At 39.3% G+C, this 19342-nt stretch overlaps 1 protein-coding gene and 1 non-coding gene across 2 annotated transcripts in view; both read right to left on the bottom strand.

The window, feature by feature from the left end:
* The window catches only part of LRCH3 (leucine rich repeats and calponin homology domain containing 3), a 102103-nt gene that overhangs the window by 17823 nt on the left and 64938 nt on the right, over positions 1 to 19342 (bottom strand). Inside the window, exons 11-15 of the mRNA XM_049785885.1 lie at positions 16884 to 16935; positions 16369 to 16518; positions 13523 to 13573; positions 11544 to 11597; positions 1132 to 1180 (exon numbers count right to left, since the gene is read on the bottom strand). Coding sequence (XP_049641842.1) covers positions 1132 to 1180; positions 11544 to 11597; positions 13523 to 13573; positions 16369 to 16518; positions 16884 to 16935 — 356 coding nt within the window. The remainder of the gene's footprint in view (positions 1 to 1131; positions 1181 to 11543; positions 11598 to 13522; positions 13574 to 16368; positions 16519 to 16883; positions 16936 to 19342) is intronic.
* On the bottom strand, positions 12886 to 12947 carry LOC126026931 (U7 small nuclear RNA). Its single transcript, XR_007502117.1, has one exon. It is a non-coding gene; the product is annotated as a U7 small nuclear RNA (small nuclear RNA).

The following is a 19342-nucleotide window of genomic DNA, read 5'->3' as shown; positions in this document are numbered from 1 at the left end:
CATGGAGCTAAGGTGTTTGCCTTTCATGCAGAAGGACAGTGGTTCGAATCCCTGCATCCCATATGGTCACCCGAACCTGCCAGGAGCGATTTCTAAGCGTAGAGTCAGGAGTAACCCCTGAGCGCTGCCGGGTGTGACCCAAAAACAAAAACAAAACAAAACGAAAAGTAATTCTGAAGTTCTAGGAAGGCTGTTGTTTATTTGGAGGGGACCCCACACCTGGTTATGTGGTGCCAGGGACTAAACTCAGGTCAGCTGAGTACAAGGAAAGTACTTTGCCTTCTATACTATGTCTCCAGTCTCCGTGTATAAATATTTTTAACTATCATTTATTTTTGGCAATCAATTTGTACAAAATGTCAGTACATTTAACATGCTCTCTTTTCACTAGCTCATGCTCATTTGTTCATCTCAAAGGGATAACAGAATAGCCAGATGAATTAAGAAATAAAATATGGGGCCGGAGAGATAGCACAGGGTAAGGCGTTTGCCTTGCATGTGGAAGGTAGCTGGTTCGAATCCTGGCACCCCATAAGGTCCCCCAAGCGATTTCTGAACGTAGAACCAGAAATAACCCCTGAGCATTGCCTGGTGTGACCAAAAAAAAAAAAAAAAAAAAAAAAAAAAAGAAATAAAATATACAGTAAATTCCCAATTTTGTTTCTGATTTCCCATCTCAGGAAACAAAAAGCCACGGCTTTAGAGTGAGGAGTGGACACTGGGACAATGGTGGAGGGAAGTAGAAACTGGGGGAGGGTGTTGTGAGTAATTGTGTTATGCACAATTATTATGCCTATTATTATTATTATTATTTTTTTTTGGTTTGGGCCACACCTGGTGGTGCTCAGGGGTTACTCCTGGCTGTCTGCTCAGAAATAGCTCCTGGCAGGCACAGGGGACCATATGGGACTCCGGAATTCGAACCAACCACCTTTGGTCCTGGATCGGCTGCTTGCAAGGCAAACGCCGCTGTGCTATCTCTCCGGGCCCTATTATGCCTATTATTAATGGTATTATAAAACATGGTGTTAAATAAAATTTAAAATAAAGCCACAGTTATCTAATAAGTACTTTTCAGGAAATTATTAATTATAATTTTGACATGTCTTAAAGTACACTTTTATTCATTACCTGTTTCTGTTGCAGGTGAACCTGATATAGCAGTAGATCTATCACCATTCTGTGGAATGAGAAAGATGTATCAATTATTATCAATCAGGAAGAGGTATCTATCACATTTATGGTAAGTGGGACTATAAAATGATAAAAGTATAAAACTCTAAACTGTCTAGAAATGTGAACTAGGTTTAATAAATTGATTTTTTTAACGTTTATGTAAGACCAAATACTTTATTTAATTCACAAGAATTCAGGAGAATATATAAAATATTCTCTAAAACTGATCTCAAACAGGAATTTCCTATAAGGATGAAACATGATTATATCTAAGGAAAAAAGTTATCTTAGGATAGTACTTTTTTCTGGTATAGTTGCTAAAGTATCCCTGCCACAAGTGTCCAGAATAAAATCTCATGTGCTATCAAAGAGTGACAGAAGTTACTTTTTTTGTTTTAACTTTTATTGTGATCAAAGTGAATCACTATTTTTTCATAGTAATATTTGAAGCACATAGTGACAATGAATGAGGGGCATTTCCACCACCAGTGTTGTCCTCCCTCCACCCCTGTTCCCAGCATCATTCCACATCTCCCTCCTTTACCCCCGTAATGCTAGTGCAACTGTTTCCCCCTTGTACAGCTTATTGTAGATTGGGTATAGATTCTGTTGTTGTTGACTTTGGATTTGGTATTTATGTCTGATCAGTTTTTATTTCTACCAAATGAACATTCGACTGTCTGGCCTTGCTACCATGGGGGGGGGAGAGGGAGGAAGGGAGGGAGAAGGAGGGAGAGAGACAGAGAGAGAGAGAAAAGGAAGGAAGGAAGGAAGGAAGGAAGGAAGGAAGGAAGGAAGGAGGGAGGGAGGGAGGGAGGGGGGAGGGAGGGAGGGAGGGAGGGAGGGAGGGAGGGAGGGAGGGAGGGAGGGAGGGAGGGAGGGAGGAAGGAAGGAAGGAAGGAAGGAAGGAAGGAAGGAAGGAAGGAAGGAAGGAAGGAAGGAAGGAAGGAAGGAAGGAAGGAAGGAAGGAAGGAAGGAAGAAAGAAAGAAAGAAAGAAAGAAAGAAAGAAAGAAAGAAAGAAAGAAAGAAAGAAAGAAAGAAAGAAAGAAAGAAAGAAAGAAAGAAAGAAAGAAAGAAAAAGAAAGAAAGAAAGAAAGAAGAGAAAGAACGAACGAAACAGAGAAAGAAAGGAGAGAAAGAAAGAACGAAAGAGAAACAGAGAAAGAAAGAAGACAAGCTAAAAAAGAGAAAAACTAGGAGTCCATCTAGGTGTTATAAATATCCATTCAGAAGAAGGAAGGGGAAAAAAGAAGAAAAAGGTAGTAAAACAAAACAAAACCAAAAACAATAAAGGAGTAACAACAAAATTACAAAAAGAATAAGCAGGGAATAGACCAAAAACCAAAACTATCAGCTATGGGAAGCAAACAAATAAAAACAAAGAACAAAACCAGACCAGCAAGAAATTACTTGATTTTAGTAGGGAATAAAGTATTTAAAGATGATTAATAGCTCTATTTCCAGTCTCGTAACTAAGTCCAAGATGTCTTAAATTCACTGACCAAGGGAATAGAAAAGGAGATGGTAGCTCAGAAGGGGCCAGAGTTTAACAGGTTGAATTCATGCTTTGCACAAAGGAAGCTCAGAGCACTGTATAATCTACTGAACACAGAGCTGTCAGCTGCTGTCAGCAACATCTGGTGAAGCCCAAAATTCAAAATAAATAACAGCCAAGGGACTTCTTGGGAAAAAGAATTTCAATTTAAAACTGTACTAAAAGCAATAATTTAAATTGTGTGGTGCTAGAATAAATAAGGACATTCAGATCAATGAAATAGAATTGACAATCCAGACATAGACTTTCGTGTATCCAGTTAGTGAATCTTTGATAAAGGAGCAAAAAACCTGAACTGGGGCAAGGAAAGTCTCTCTAACAAGTGATGATGGGAAAAATAGTTGGCCACATGCAGAAAATGAACTCAGCTCTTTCTCTAAAACCAAGCACAAAAGTCAAACAAAATAGATTAAAGATTTTGCTATAAGACTGGAATCCAGTACACAGAAGAAATTATTAGCAGAACTCTCAATGACACTGAAGCTAGAGGCATCTTTAAGGATGAAATGCCTCTTACCAAGCAAAGAAAAGATGAACAAATGGGACTACATTAAATTAAGAAGTTTATGCATCTCATAACACTGATCCAAAAGTATATGCATAATACTATTCATTGCAGCTTTCAGCACAATAGCGAAGAATTGGAATCAATTTAGCTGTCCAAAAACAAATGAGGGGGTCATGAAGATGTGGTACATATATATAATGGAATACTACATAGGTCTAAGAATGATGCAATCATGCAATACACTGCAACATGGACTGACACGGAAGATATTATGTTATATGAAGTAAATCAGAAGAAGGAGGATAAATACAGAATTGTATCACTTATATGTATTCAGAATAACTGCATGAAGCAATGCAATGATTTAAATAGGGGTTGTTAGGAACACTCTAGGCCCCAGAGTAGAGTGAGGAAAAGAAATCAATGGAGGAGGAGAAACACAAATATGAAAGAATGGGGGACAGGAGCGAAGAGGCCTGGGTGCATTGAGGGTGTTAAAAAAGAACAGAACTGGGCCAGAGAGATAGCATGGAGGTAGGAAATTTGCTTTGCATGCAGAAGAATGGTGGTTTGAATCCCGGCATCCCATATGGTTCCCCGAGCCTGCCAGGAGCGATTTCTGAGCATAGAGCCAGCAGTAATCCCTGAGTGCTGCCGGGTGTGACCCTCCCTTCCAAAAAAGAACAGAACTAAATTGAAAGCTAGAGTCAACAAAAATGAATCCACGAGACCCAGACTTCAACAACAAAAATAAAAATATAGGCCTGTTATGCTGGTATGCGATGGGGCAGGGGGTAGTGGCATCCCATAAAGGGTTAATATCCAAGTCATATAATACACTGATAGAACTTTACGAAAATAAAACAAACATTAAAATTGGGGAGAAGCCTGCCACTGGAAAACCCAGCAGACACCGCCCACCACTGCCACCTTCCTGGCAGAAAATGACCTGGTTCCTTTACCACGCTCCAAATAATGGTCATTCATACAGTTAGTCCGATTTTGGCTGATATCTCTGGCATTCTCCAGAAGGGGAGGGGTGCAGAGGGGCGCCAGATTCCCTTTTCTGCAAAAACTATTGTAGCCTCCCATCACACATTCCACCCTCCAACAGAAATGGTCCAGCTCTGTGACTTAACTATATCAAACTGCCAAGCCATCCAATTTGGTTCAGAGCTATAAACCCCTGACTGCAGTTACATGGTGCATGCAGCCACATGACATCTCAACATTTTTTTAGGTGTGTTCATCACAGTAGTATCACAGAAAATTTGATGGGAAAGTTACATAGCAATCTACCGACTTCAGTGAGTCTAAATTGTAACATAGAAGACTCAACTAGCCTCAACCACAGCCAAGTAAATCTTGAGACAATGACTTTAATAAGATATATAACATGGGGAAATATGACAATAATTTCAATAATTTGATATGTTTTTTATTTGTTTCTTTTTTCTTTTTGGTTTTTGGGTCACACCCGGCAGTGCTCAGGGGTTATTCCTGGCTCTATGCTCAGAAATTGCTCCTGGCAGGCTTGGGGGACCTTATGGGATGCCTTGATTCGAACCACTGTCGAATCACCTTACCTCCAGGCTATCTCTCCAGCCCCTTGATCTAAGTTTTGACAATTCCATTTGCCTTTGGTGCTGTTACAAACAATATGAAGTAAAATTCTTTTGTGTTTGCATGGAGGCAGACTATGGTTGTACGTGGGAAATAGGGATACTGGTCATATTGCTGGTAGGTATTGGTGTTGGAACATTTAGTGCCTGAAACAACCTTATTATGAACAACTTGGTAAATCTGGTGTTATAATTGAAAAAAAAAATAGGGAGAAAAGATGAACAGAAATTTTTTCAAAAAAGTAATACAAGTGGCCCAATCAAGTTAAAATATGCTGTATTACTAATCAGGGAAATGCAAATCCAAACCAGAAGATATCACCTCCCACTGGAAACCTTGGCACTCCTTAAAAGAACAATCACCACTGTTAGCATGATGGAAAGAAGGGACCCTCATTTACTGCTGGTGAGAATGCTGACTGGACCAGCTTTTGGAAGACAATATGGATATTCCTTAAAATACTAGGAATTAAAAGTCAATAGACCCAGAAGATCCCAGGGTATACTCATCATCTGGGAATATACCCTAAGGGTCTGAAAAAAATGCAGAAAAGACACTTGAACTCCTAAGTTCATAGTAGCACTATCCATAATAGCCAAAAATCTGGAAATAATCCAAGAACAGATGACTAGATAACGAACAATGGAATAAACACTGAGCAGTAAGAAATAATGAAGTCTAGCAATTTGCTCATCATACATAGATCCAGAGAATATCATGCTGAATGAAATGAACCAGAGGGAGAAGGATAGATTTTAAATGATCTCACTCATATGTGGGGTATAAATAAACAGAGTAGGGGAATAACTAATGACCAAAGGCAATAAAAAGAAAAGGAGAACTGGCCTTTAATAGGAAGCTTGTCATTGTGACAGAGGGGGGACAGGATAATGACAGAGGAAAGTGGTCACTCTGCATGAAGACTGGGTACTAACAAAAGGTAAGGTGATAGTTATGCCTGATTCTCTATCAGTCACAGTACTGTAAACCACAGTCACTCCATTTGTTTAATTCTATAGTATTTTATTTTTTAGAGGGAAAACTGGAGAATAAAAGAGAATTAAGAAATAGTCTCAGGGACTGGAGCAATAGCACATCAGTAGTGCTTTTGTCTTGCACAAGACCCACCCAGGTTCGATTCCAGGCAGCATAAGATGGTCCACCAAGGACCTTCAAAGTCAGGCCAGCAGCCACCTCCTCTGGAATTTTTCCAGAAGTCTCTCGCAGCCACAACCATGATCCAGAGTCTTCTGCCTAGTCTACTCAAGATCTTTGCCAACACTATAGACTCATATCTAATCTTGAAAGAGGCCCAACTTATCAGGAAAAAGTCATGGATATACCAGCCTCGCAACTGATCCTACGGGGAGTCTTTTACAGGGCTCCTGTACAAACAACTAAGGTTGCCACTATACGCGACACTCCCATAATTTAAAATACTGATTTCACAGTAGGAATACATTAAATTAGGGGTAAGAGTGGTGGTGCAAGTGGTAGGGCATTTGCCTTGCACATGCTAACCTAGGATGACCATGATTCGATCCCCCGGTGTTCCATATAGTTTCCCCAAGCCAGGAGCGATTTCTAAGCATATAGCAGGGGTAACCCCTGAGCTCATTGAGTGTGGCCCAAAAACCAAAACCAAAAAAAACAAAAGAGAAATACACTAAATTAGATGTAAAATTATCAAAGAAACAACATAACCTCAACAAAGTCAACAATAGAATGATTCAAAAAGGCAATACAGCTTAGACCTTCAGATAATAACATAAGACTCCCACAGGGAGAAACAACAATTTTCACAAACTATCTTTTTTTTTCCTTCACAAACTATCTTTTTGTCTTGTTTTGTTTCTGTTTTTTTGTTTTGGGGCCACACACGGTGATGCTCAGGAGTAATCCTGGCTATGCATTCAGAAATTTCTCCTAACTTGGGGGAGCTTATGGGTTGCTGGGGATCGAACTCAAGTCTGTCCTCGGTCAGCCATGTGCAAGCCACTGTGCTATCGCTCCAGCCCCACAAACTCTTTTAATGAAATTTTTTGCTTATTTTTTTTGGGGGGGTCACACCCAGAACTCTGCACTTAGAAATCATTTCTGGCAGCTCAGGGGATCATATGGAATGCTGGCGATAGAACCCAGGTCAGCTGTGTGCAAGGCAAACACCCTCTCTCTCCTCAATCATAGGTGTTTTGGTGTTTTTTTTTCCCTATTACCCATTAATATTTAATTTTTTCAAGCAATATTAAGTAAATTACTAGTACCTGCCAGGGGCAGGCTTCAGGGAGTTTGGGAAAATAATGACCAGGATGAGGGGAAAGTTACGACGATGGTAAGGTTGGTGTCGGAATATGGAATATCAGGAATAACTGTTATGAACAACTCTGTAAACTGGAATGTCTAAAACAATGAAATGAAAAAAACTTTTAAAAAATAAATTTAATTATTAGATATTAAATTAATTGATATTAACAAAATATTGATTATAATATATTTAAGTATTATATATAATATATATATGGTCCTCCAAGTTCCTGAACAAAGAGCCCTTGTTAGATGGTCCCAAAACAAACAAACAACTCTAACAAAACAATAACAGAATACAACCACTTTTTCTTCTGATAGTGAATGGAAATAATTATTAGATATGACATTCACTAAGAATACTGAATGGGGGGGGGGGAAGAACACTGGATAAACTTTGCTTAAAATTAAAAGTAAAAAAATGCCACGGGGCCGGGTAGGTGGCGCTGGAGGTAAGGTGTCTGCCTTGCAAGCGCTAGCCAAGGAAGGACCGTGGTTCGATCCCCCGGCGTCCCATATGGTCCCCCCAAGCCAGGGGCGATTTCTGAGCACATAGCCAGGAGTAACCCTTGAGCGTCAAATGGGTGTGGCCCAAAAACAAACAAACAAACAAAAAATGCCAGTCTTAAAGATGTCAAAGCCTTTTTATAAGTTGAATAATTAAAAAAAGTTTTTAAGACTAGGATCACAAATATCTCACTCATGGGATAAATAAAATCATGGGCAATAAATAGAATATATTTTTTAGTGAGGTGATAGGTAGCAATATCTTTTTTTGTTTGTTTTGGTGTCACACCTAGCAGTGCTCAGGAGTTACTCCTGGCTTTTCGCTCAGAAGTCACTCCTGGCAGGTTCTGAGGACTATATGAAATGCTGGGATTTGAACCGGGGCCGAGCCTTCCCGCTCTGCCATCGCTCTGGCCCAGCATTATCTTTTTTAAAGGCATGTATCATAATCTAACTTAAAGCAGAAGAAAACTAAAGAAATGTACCAAATGTACCAAAAACCAAATCTTTGACATGATAATATCCTCTATATGCTTTACCTGTTTAGATCCCAGGTCTCCTTATAATCACATGTACTGGAATTATTATTATTATTATTATTATTATTATTATCATCATCATCATCATTATTATCATTATTATTATTTTGATTTTTGGGCCACACCCGGCGGTGCTCAGGGGTTACTCCTGGCTGTCTGCTCAGAAATAGCTCCTGGCAGTCATGGGGGACCATATGGGACACCGGGATTCGAACCAATCACCTTTGGTCCTGGATCAGCTGCTTGCAAGGCAAATGCCGCTGTGCTATCTCTCAAATTTTAAAAGGATGAAAGGTATTCCTGTTAGACAACAAATGGACAAAAAGGAGTAAAAGGAAGTAAACAAACCAAGGAAGGAAGAAAGCAAGAGAGAAATGGATGAAGGAAAGGAAAGAAAAAAACAAAGGAGTGAAGAAAAAGTGAAATAATCCTAAATACCTTGTTTACTGAAAAAATATAATGTGACTGGGATAGAGATGCCAAAAGAAGCCTAAAGGGCAGCTCTAAGAAAGTGCTAGTATAACTTATATTGTGAGTAAAATTTGTCTCAAAACTTATAGTCAAGCTCTTTCTTTTTTTTCTTTTTTGTTTTTTGGGTCACATCCGGCAGTGCTCAGGGGTTACTCCTAGCTCTCTGCTCAGAAATCACTCCTGGCAGTCATTAGACCTTTACATCATTAAATGATTTAAGCAGCAAGAAGCAATGTTAGGTGCACAGTATTTATATGTTTATTCAGAAAATATTTGAGCACCTAATTAAGGTACTGGGAACAATAATGGGTACTGAGTAGACATATATACGTGTTACAGAGAATATTCTGTGTCCACAGAATTTTTGGGGCTCAGTGAAAAAAGTGCATGCCTGAGACTTGGACTTTACCTGGGCCCTGAAAGCAAAAAGAAAACAAAACAAAAACTGTCTAGAATTCTTATAAGATAGAGACATAAAATACTAAGTAATCAATTTAAAGTACTACGAAGAAAAACAAATGAACAGCAGGCATAAATTTGTTTTGGAGCAAGGAAGAGATGTTTGAAAGCTATCTTGAAGATGTGACACATCTGGGGCTGGAGAAATAGCATGGAGGTAGGACATTTGCCTTGCATGCAGAGGGATGGAGGTTCAAATCCCGGCATCCCATATGGTCCCCCGAGCCTGCCAGGAGCGATTTCTGAGCGCAGATCCAGGAGTAACCCCTGAGCGCTGCTGGGTGTGACCCAAAAACAAAAACAAAAAAAAACAAACAAAAAGATGTGACACATCTGACACCTGACAAACAAATAAGGAAATTGAGTGAGGACTAGACACAGAATGAAGCAGGAAAGGAGGAAAGCATTCGAAAAGGCCCTGACACAAGAAAGTGTCAGCCACATTTGAAGAATTGAAGAAAAAGAGGGCATAATGTGAACTCTGAGATGTTAACTAACAGCACAAGGGAATGTGGACCCCATGCCAAGCCATTCAAAGTTTATTCAAATGAGCTAGCAAACATGTTAAGTTTGGGCTTTATTCTACCATCTGAAGCCATTAAACAGTAGTGCTAAAAAGATCAGTAATAAATTTAAAATAACTCTTCAGACACTGTTTTGATTTATTGTAACAAGAAAAACATGTGAGTCTTGCTTTGAAAGGACTAAAGTCAGACATAAAAATACTTTAATTAAAATATAAAAATGTATATACTGAAAACAGCTGAAAGTCATTTCAAAATCGTGTTTAGGAGATTTTGCTACTATTTTTTCAATTTCATTTTTTTTGTCTGGGCATTCAGATTTCTATTTCTGACTGTGTTATTAAATCTCATCTTCAAAGTTTCCTTTGTTTTATTGTAAAGGATAGGAAGGCAATATAATATGCAATATGTTAGCAATATAATATAAGATTTTCTCCATTTTGGTGTCTGTTTTTTAAGCAACATTCAGCGCTGAAGGCTTACTCACAGTTCTGAGCTCAAAGATCATTCCTACCAGGGGTTCAGGAATCAAATGGGGTGTTAGGGACCGAATCTGGCCTTGTGCAAGGCAAATGCTCAACCGCAGTACTATCTGTCCTGTACCCTAATGCAGATTTTTGTCAGCTAGATCTAGATTTGTTTTGTAAATGATGATAATTTGAACCTTAGGACATTTATTCCTTATAGGAAATAATTCTGGCAAAGTATCTGAAGCACCTAAAATTCTTTTTTGAAAATCCATGTGTGCTCAGATCCTTGCTCAGCTCTCCTTTCAGTAATCACTCCTGAACTCAGGGGACCAGGTACTGTGGTGCCATGATATCTCTCTGGCTCTTCTTCATCAATTTTTAACATTTTATGCAACAATTTATTATTTATTTGTTTATCATGCTGGCTTGACTTTCACTAAAACTTTGAGACCTGGCAACTGTTATTCATCTGTTAAAATTGCCCAATTAAATGTGTTTTATCCATCTCAAATAAAATGGGGACTCTAGAATACACAGAAATCTTAAGACAATGGGTCTATATTACAAGAATATCATGTTCACAATTCAAGCAACAATATGTATGCACTATTACTAGTCACATTTCTGCACTGCTTTCATTACAATGAAATATTAGCATAAAACATGATGGGAAAGCAATTTTTAAATGGTTAGTATTTCAATAAAGTAATCAAATTATACTCATTTCAGCTGATTAAACAAGCATTAAAAGCAATCCAGTGTTAAAAATGATAATTCTGGGGCCGGGCGGTGGCGCTAGAGGTAAGGTGCCTGCCTTGCCTGCACTAGCCTAGGACGGACTTTGGTTCGATCCCCCGGTGTCCCATATGGTCCCCCAAGCCAGGAGCGACTTCTGAGCGCATAGCCAGGAGTAACCCCTGAGCGTCACCAGGTGTGGCCCAAAAACCAAAAACCAAAAAAAAAAAAAAGATAATTCTATAGCATTCTAAGTTAGTGTTTTTGTGAGTTTTAAAAATGGGCATGGGAGGATCATTTTGAGATGCTTTCTTTCCTTTTAAAAATGTAATAAACGGGTAAACCACGACCCAAATTAATAAAGTACACCCAGAAATAGACATGTCATGACTTCTCCTTCCAACAAATATAGAAAAGCCAACAACATGTTTCTCAATTTAACTGTTTTACTTTTGACAACACTAACAAAGCTATTTGAATCTTAATTGCAGAAATCTGGAACTGGGTGGTGAATCATGGAGAGTAATGTAAGAAACAAAACAGTTCTAGCTATTTTAAATTATTCAGTTATGATGCTCATCATGTTTTATGGTAGTTAGATAACTATCCAAAAAGTACAATAACTTCTTCAATCTCTAGACATGTAATGCTGTTTTATGCAAGGCTCTTACCACTAACAAGGCACTATCATCAGTGTGCTGAGACCTTCTGGATGGAAAGGGAAACTGGAGAGGTGAAGAAAAATGAAGCAATGTCAAAAACAAACTACACATATGTGATGTAGTCAGTAAATACACACACAAGCAGAAACATATTAAGACATACTTGGCAAGATGCTATATATAGCACCATTTTACAATCATTTGGAATCCATGTACCAAAAAAGTTAGCTGAGTAATGATTTTCTTCCAAAGAGTTTAGCAACATCAAATACAATCTACTGTTAATTCTCTACAGCAAGGCAGGAGCAAGAATTATTCTCTGTTGGCAGAAGAGAATGGTGAGGAACAGAGATTGCAATAATATAAAGAATATGTATGTAACCATTTAACGAATCAGTTAAAAAAGCAATTAATTCAAGAGTCATGATTTCTAGTCTAGGCATCTCTCCAATCCCTTTCTCAGAAAAATCACAAGCACGCAAGTAGAAAGTTTAAAAATACATGAAGTTATGCGTGTTTCTTGAGAAGTTTGAATATTTAGATAATTATATACTCTAGAATGACCAAGAAGAAGGAAATGTTGGGATAAAAAAGAAATGAGTATTAACTTGACAAACTTTGGATGTCAGATTTGTACAGAACTTTTATTATGTGGAAAAAAAAAAAAGTTTAACTAAGAAAGGATCAAGAAAATAGCTCACAGGACTGGAACATATGCCTTGCAGAGGAGAGGCCCAAAATTTAATCCCCAGATCTCTATGTGTCCCTAACCACTGCTGGCCATAGTCCTGGTGCTCCCTGAGATCGCTGGCTGGCCCTGGTAACCTCGATTACCAGCAGGTCTGAGTATTGAACTATCTGACCTGGTTGGCTGAGTATTACTGGCAGTGCCCCTATCTCTACTTGTGAAGGTCCCTTCCCCCAATCTTAAAAAGAATAATCACAGGGACAGGAGAGATAGCACATCGGTAGAGTGTTTGCCTTGCACGAGGCCAATACAGGACGGACCCCGGTTTTTTCCTGGCATCCCATATGGTTCTTTGACCCTGCCAGGAGCGATTTCTGAGCACAGAGGCAGGAGTAACCCAAAATAAACAAACAAAAAATGAATAATCACAGAAGCCTATGTTGAAAGCACCATATTTCCTTTTTCAAATAACTTGTTTTACAAAAAGAAAATTCACATAAGTAATGCCTTAATGCATTTTTTGGAAGGAAGTAATGATCACAAACAGAAAAATGAAAACACAGAGAGAACTTGTTCACAGGAAAGACAACTATAGTGAAAACATTCATTCAAAAAGTTCCATTTTAACTAAAATAGGTATGGACCTTTTGTTTTTTTTAGTAGGAGGGCCTTCCGATGAAGACCAGAAAGCCTGCTGGACAAATTCTAAAAAAGCTCTGATACTGGTATGGAACTTTTTTAAAAAGTTGAGCAATTTATTTTGTTTTTTGTTGCTGTGACTTTTTTTTTTTTTTTTTTTTTGCAGTGCAGGAGAGTAAACCTAGGCCCGCACAATTGCAAGGCATATATGCTTTATCACTGGTCTTCATTCCTGCTTCTAATTTTACACACTAATTTGTAATAAAAATGTACTATTTGGCATTATTAAAATAATACACACAAAGTAAAATCAATAGCAAGACACTTTGGAAATAGCATTATGGGTGAGATACAAAACACTGGAATACTACCATTCACCCATTCATCCTCATTACAGAGATGCTATAAAAATAATCTAGGGAGATGATACTTCTAGTGGGGTTGGGGATGATAAATAAATTATCTCTAGATTTTACAGATTCTGATAAAATAAATAAATAAATAAATAAATAAATAAATAAAAAAAATAAATAGCCTTGGACTATGTCTTCCTTTTAACAGAATGATATGTAAGGGGGGAAGAAAGGTAAAATGATAACATACAAACATTTCATTTCCATTGTAGCAATAAAAATTTCCAAAGAAAATTGTACAGACTTACCTCACCATCTAAGGAGGGCTGATGTTTTTGTGGACTTAATGATGACTTTTGCTATATATCCCCCAATCCCACAAAAAAGGGAAATTAGTTAAGTTCTGGAACAATAAAATAATGAATTCTATTTACTTAGAGTAAAATAAGTATTAGTCATTATTAAGTGTTACTAAAAGAATAAGTATATTGGGCCCGGAGAGATAGCACAGCGGTGTTTGCCTCGCAAGCAGCCAATCCAGGACCAAACGTGGTTGGTTTGAATCCCGGTGTCCCATATGGTCCCCCGTGCCTGCCAGGAGCTATTTCTGAGCAGACAGCCAGGAGTAACCCCTGAGTACCGCCGGGTGTGACCCAAAAACCAAAAAAAAAAATAAAAAAAAAATAAGTATAGCATTGTGGTCAAGACAGGGTTTGGGGTCAGATTGTCTTGATTTGAGTCCTTGTTCTGTCACTTGTTAGCTGAGTATTTAACCATAGAGTAAATTGTCATCCTAAACACTAAAGAGCATTATCATGGAATTAATACATTTGATAAGAATAATTCATTCATCCACAAAGCTTTAGTATGATCTAAGGCCTAATGAAATACAGGGATATGATAGTGGATAAAAAAAATAATGAACAAGGTCCCTATCATTTGGAGTTTGAAAAAAAAAAAAAAGAGTACGAAGAAATAGATTATCAAATAAACAAAAATACAAATAATTATAAAGAAAAGCCAAGACAAGAGCTATGGTAATACACGTGAAAAATGAACTAGGTAGGGGCTAGAGATATATTTCTTTCTTTTTTCTTTTTTCTTTTTTTTTTTTTTTGGTTTTTGGGCCACACCCTGTGACGCTCAGGGGTTATTCCTGGCTATGTGCTCAGAAGTTGCTCCTGGCTTCTTGGGGGACCATATGGGACACCGGGGGATCGAACCGCGGTCCGTCCTAGGCTAGCGCAGGCAAGGCAGGCACCTTACCTCCAGCGCCACCGCCCGGCCCCAAGAGATATATTTCAAAGGACTAGAGTACATGCTTCCCATCCAGAGGGCCAATTTCAGTTCTCATGAGAAATTTCATGATCCCCCAAGAAACACCAGAAGTAACCCTCAAGCACACATTGCTGGTGTGGCCTACATCCACTCCCACCCCACAAAAATGGTAGAAGGAAAGGAGGATAAAGGGAAGAAAGAATGAAAAGATTTAGAGTCGAGAGGATGTTAAAATGTTTAGAAAGAGGGCCGGGCGGTGGCGCAAGAGGTAAGGTGCCTGCCTTGCCTGCGCTAGCCTTGGACGGACCGAGGTTCGACCCCCCGGCATCCCATATGGTCCCCCAAGCCAGGAGCAACTTCTGAGCGCATAGCCAGGAGTAACCCCTGAGCGTTACCGGGTGTGGCCCAAAAACCAAAAAAAAAAAAAAAAAGTTTAGAAAGAAATGTGTGGCTCAAGTGGTAGAGCAATGCTTGCATTGAGGCTATAATTTGGATACCCATCACATGATCCCTGCCACAAAAATAAAAAATAAGAGTGCAGGGCCGAAGTAACTTCTAAGCGCTACCGGGTATGGCCCCAAAACAAAACAAGAATAAAAGAAATAAAATAAAATAACCAGGGGACTGGAGAGATAGCATGGAGGTAAGGCATTTACCTTTCATGCAGAAGGTCATCGGTTCGAATCCCGGCATCCCATATGGTCCCCTGTGCCTGCCAGGAGCAATTTCTGAGCACAGAGCCAGGAAAAACCCCTGAGCACTGCCGGGTGTGACCCAAAAACCACAAAAAAACAAAACAAAACAAAACAGAAAAACAGAACTATTAATGTAGATTGTTAATTGAGTAGATGTGGAGAAAACAGAAAGGAAAATAAAATTAAAGATGATTAAAATTATTTGTGATTTTTATGATTATTACTTGATATTCATAAAAGCAGGCCAGAGCGATAGTATAGCAGGTAGGATGCTTGCCTTGCATATAGATCAGATTCAATCCCCAGTACCCCCTATGGTCCCCCGTGTCTGATCCCTGAATCAGGGTGTAAGTCCTGTGTACTGCTGGGTATATTCCCCAAAACCAAAACAAAACAAAACAAAGAAGAAGAGCACAAGTTAAGAGATAGTGTTGGATACAGTGGTTTATAGCTGCAAGAATGAAATGTGAATGTAAAAGTTCACATTCATGATTACAAAGATCATTCTTGATCTCTACAAATGTGTGACAGATTAAGAAAATGGCAGCTGAACAGTAAAGTGATATATTTAATATTTCTATTTGAAGTTCAAAAATGTTTAACTGCCTGTTAAAAGGGAGAAAAATCACTTGATTTCCTCCTTCCCATCAGCATAGAGATAATTAATCTGAAAATAAGTAGAAATCAATTACAATATTTGCTCAAGAATTTTTGTTTGTTTTTGGTCCATACCCAGCAATGCTTAGGAGTTACTCCTGACTGTGCACTCAGAAATCACTCCTGGCGGGGCCGGGAGGCCATCTGGGATGCTGGGGAACAAACCAGGGTTTGCTGCATGCAAGACAAACTCCTTACCCCTTGTACTATATACTTCTGACTCTTTGCTTAAGAATTCTTAAAAGAAAAAAAAGGGAGGAAAGAAGGAAGGAAACAAGTAAGGGTGGGAGGGAGGGAGAAGGAGAGACAAGGAGAAGAGGGGAGGTAGGGGAGAGAAGAGTATAGAGGGATGGAGGGAGGGGAGAGGAAGGGAAAGGAGGAACGAAAAAGAGAAAAGGAAAGAAAAAGAGAGGAGAGGGAAAAGAGAGAATGGGAGAGGAGAAGGGGGACAGGGGAGGGGATGAGGAGAGAGGGGAAGGGAGGAACCTAAAGAATATAGAATTCCATGAATTCCAAAGACTCACTTTGACAAAGTCCAGGACAGCATCTCTCTGAAGCTGTTTGGTCCTTATCTTCTCCTCCTCGTATTGGAGGGCAGCGAGCTGTGCCTCTCTTCGAGTCCTTTCAACTAACTGTTCTCTTCTTCGGTGAAGTTCTAAGTCTATATGTGATGGCTAGAAAAAAAAGTATCAGTTTACTTAATTAAACCTAAGAGATAAATGGCAACTTGTTAATAAACCCTAACAATTTAGGGAACAATTGCTGATCCAACCAATTTGGACTGTACAATCTTAAGTGTGCGTACCTTTTCTCATCTTTGTATACTGTGTCTTTAGATATATTATAAAGGTAATATAGATAAATATTTATTTTCAGTCTGGTGTTTAAAAATTGTGTTAGGAAAATGCAGTATTAACCATATGATTAAAGAGACAGGTGGTGAGGTCTACAGATGTCTGGCATAATTGCAATTTAAGAATTATAAAAGAAAAGAACTACCTCAGTTAGAAAAATTAAACAAATAGGAAAAAAATTTTACCTGACTATGATTTGGTGTCAGTGGTGAAAATGCAGATGGTTCAACAGGAAGCCTGATCCCCAAAAAATAAAGAGGAAAAATTTTATAATAAAAACAGGTTAGATATATAGAAGACCAACAAATTTTTATCATTAATGTGCTTTTCTATTAATCACCTGGCAAACCATCCAGCTGGCACTAGAAGATTAATTGCATTTTGTAAATTTGAGCCCAAGTCATTGAATTAAGGCCCACAGGAATACCTGATGTCTCCAACTTATGTTTCATGTGATATCAGAGCGAGCTAACAACTGTCAACCAGTGCTGGTCATACTTATTTGAGATCACTTTTCAGACAGCATTGTGTCGTTTCCTTTTCACATGCGACTATTATTTTCTTACTACCGTAACTGAAATAATATACATGTAAACGGAGACTGTTTCTTATACAAGTGATATAATTAACAGAACTTGGGATTATTAGAGTACTAAGTGATTTTTTTTTTTCTGGGAGTAAATGAAAAGGCCTGGGAGCTCATGTGCAGCACTCAGGGGACATGAAGACCATTCCTGGCAATACTTGGCCTATTGGCCAGATGGTTTAATGCTTGAGCCTAGAGTGCTGGAGAGAGAGGGATGCTGGATATCCAGCATGCCTTCTCCTGGTCACACCCAGCGGTGCTCAGGAGTTACTTCTGACTCTGTGCTCAGTAATCACTTCCGGCAGGCTCAGGGAACCATATAGGATGAGGATTTCGAAACAACGTCTGTCCTGAATTAGCTGCGTGCAAAGAAAACGCCCTACCACTGTACAATTTCTCTAGCCCCTGAACCAACTATTTTTGTAATGAATTTTGTGGAAACGGGAAATAACGATTTATGGAATGCTTATCAGGTATCATGTACGTCAGGGGTCTCAAACTCACAGCCTGTGGGATGTTTAAGGCCCTCCGTACAACATTTTGTGGCCCGCGGCCGGACTTCAAATATCGCAGTATTCGCGATAAAAATTGCACTAGTAAGAAAAAAAATCTCATTGAACATTTGCATACCCCGAGCAGTTCCATTCAGGGTATGCAAATGTTTAGTGCGATTTTTTGCAATTTCTTACTAATGTGATTTTTTTTATTGCGAATATTCGGTAAGCGAAATCCCTTATGCAGCCTTGCCTCACCCCGACTTTGCCTCCTGCGGCCCCCAAGTAAATTGAGTTTGAGACCCCGATGTATGTGAAGTACTTTATAATACACAGCATTTCTGACTTACTCCTCATAACAATCTTACAGAGTAAGACATTGCTTCTTCATTCTATAGTTGAGAAGCTAAAGCAGGGGGCCTCAAACTATGGCCCATGGGCCACATGAGGCCCACCAAGGATATTTATTTAGTCTGGGAGTTTTTGTCGCCATGGTTGTCTGTCCTGCTTAGTAGTTGACTTGTCCTGGGCCCGCAGTACACATATATGGAATGTGTACCACATTTTTTTTTTTTTTTGGTTTTTGGGCCTCACCCGGCAGTGCTCAGGGGTTACTCCTGGCTGTCTGCTCAGAAATAGCTCCTGGCAGGCACAGGGACCATATGGGACACCGGGATTCGAACCAACCACCTTAGGTCCTGGATCGGCTGCTTGCAAGGCAAACACCGCTGTGCTATCTCTCCGGGCCCGTACCACATTTTTTGACTCCCCTAGTCTCTTATCTCTTGACTCCTCCTCTCACTCTCGGGCTGGGGTCCTCAAACTATGGCACTCAGGCCATAGTTGTTCATAGTTTTATTTTTAAAACTATAATTTGTAGTCCTCCAACTACACTGTCTCTGAGAGACAATGAATTGGCCCTCTGTTTAAAAAGATTGAGGACCCCTGGAAAACAAAGAAATAACTTTCCCCTAGTGACACTAATGAATTGTGCAGCTAGGTTTAAATCCTTGTCTGACTTCATAGCAATTTGCATCTTTGTTTGTTTTTGCTTTGGGCTATACCTGGCAATACTCAGAGCTACTCCTGGTTCTGTACTTAGTAATTATTTCTTGGAGGTACTTCAGAAACCATATGTGATGCTGGGGATAGAAGTCAAGTTGATCATGTACAAGACTAAAGCCTCACCTATTGATTTTTTAAAGTTTTGGGCCATACCTGGCAGTGTTCAAGGGTTACTCCTGGCTCTGCACTCAGAAATTATTTCTAGCTGCCTTGGGGGACCAAGCCAGGGATGGTATGCCAGGGATCAGACCTTGGTCGGATGCATTAAAGGCAAATACCCTCCTCACTGAGCTACCACTCTGGCCCCCAAAATTTGCATTCTTTTTTTTTTTGGTTTTTGGGCCACACCCGGTGGTGCTCAGGGGTTACTCCTGGCTGTCTGCTCAGAAATAGCTTCTGGCAGGCACGGGGGACCATATGGGACACCGGGATTTGAACCAACCACCTTTGGTCTTGGATCGGCTGCTTGCAAGGCAAACGCCACTGTGCTATCTCTCTG

The sequence above is a fragment of the Suncus etruscus genome, chromosome 13, assembly GCF_024139225.1.
Source record: "Suncus etruscus isolate mSunEtr1 chromosome 13, mSunEtr1.pri.cur, whole genome shotgun sequence".
NCBI lineage: Eukaryota > Metazoa > Chordata > Mammalia > Eulipotyphla > Soricidae > Suncus > Suncus etruscus.
Note: the sequence above shows the minus strand (reverse complement) of the source record. Positions and strands in the feature narration are given on the sequence as shown.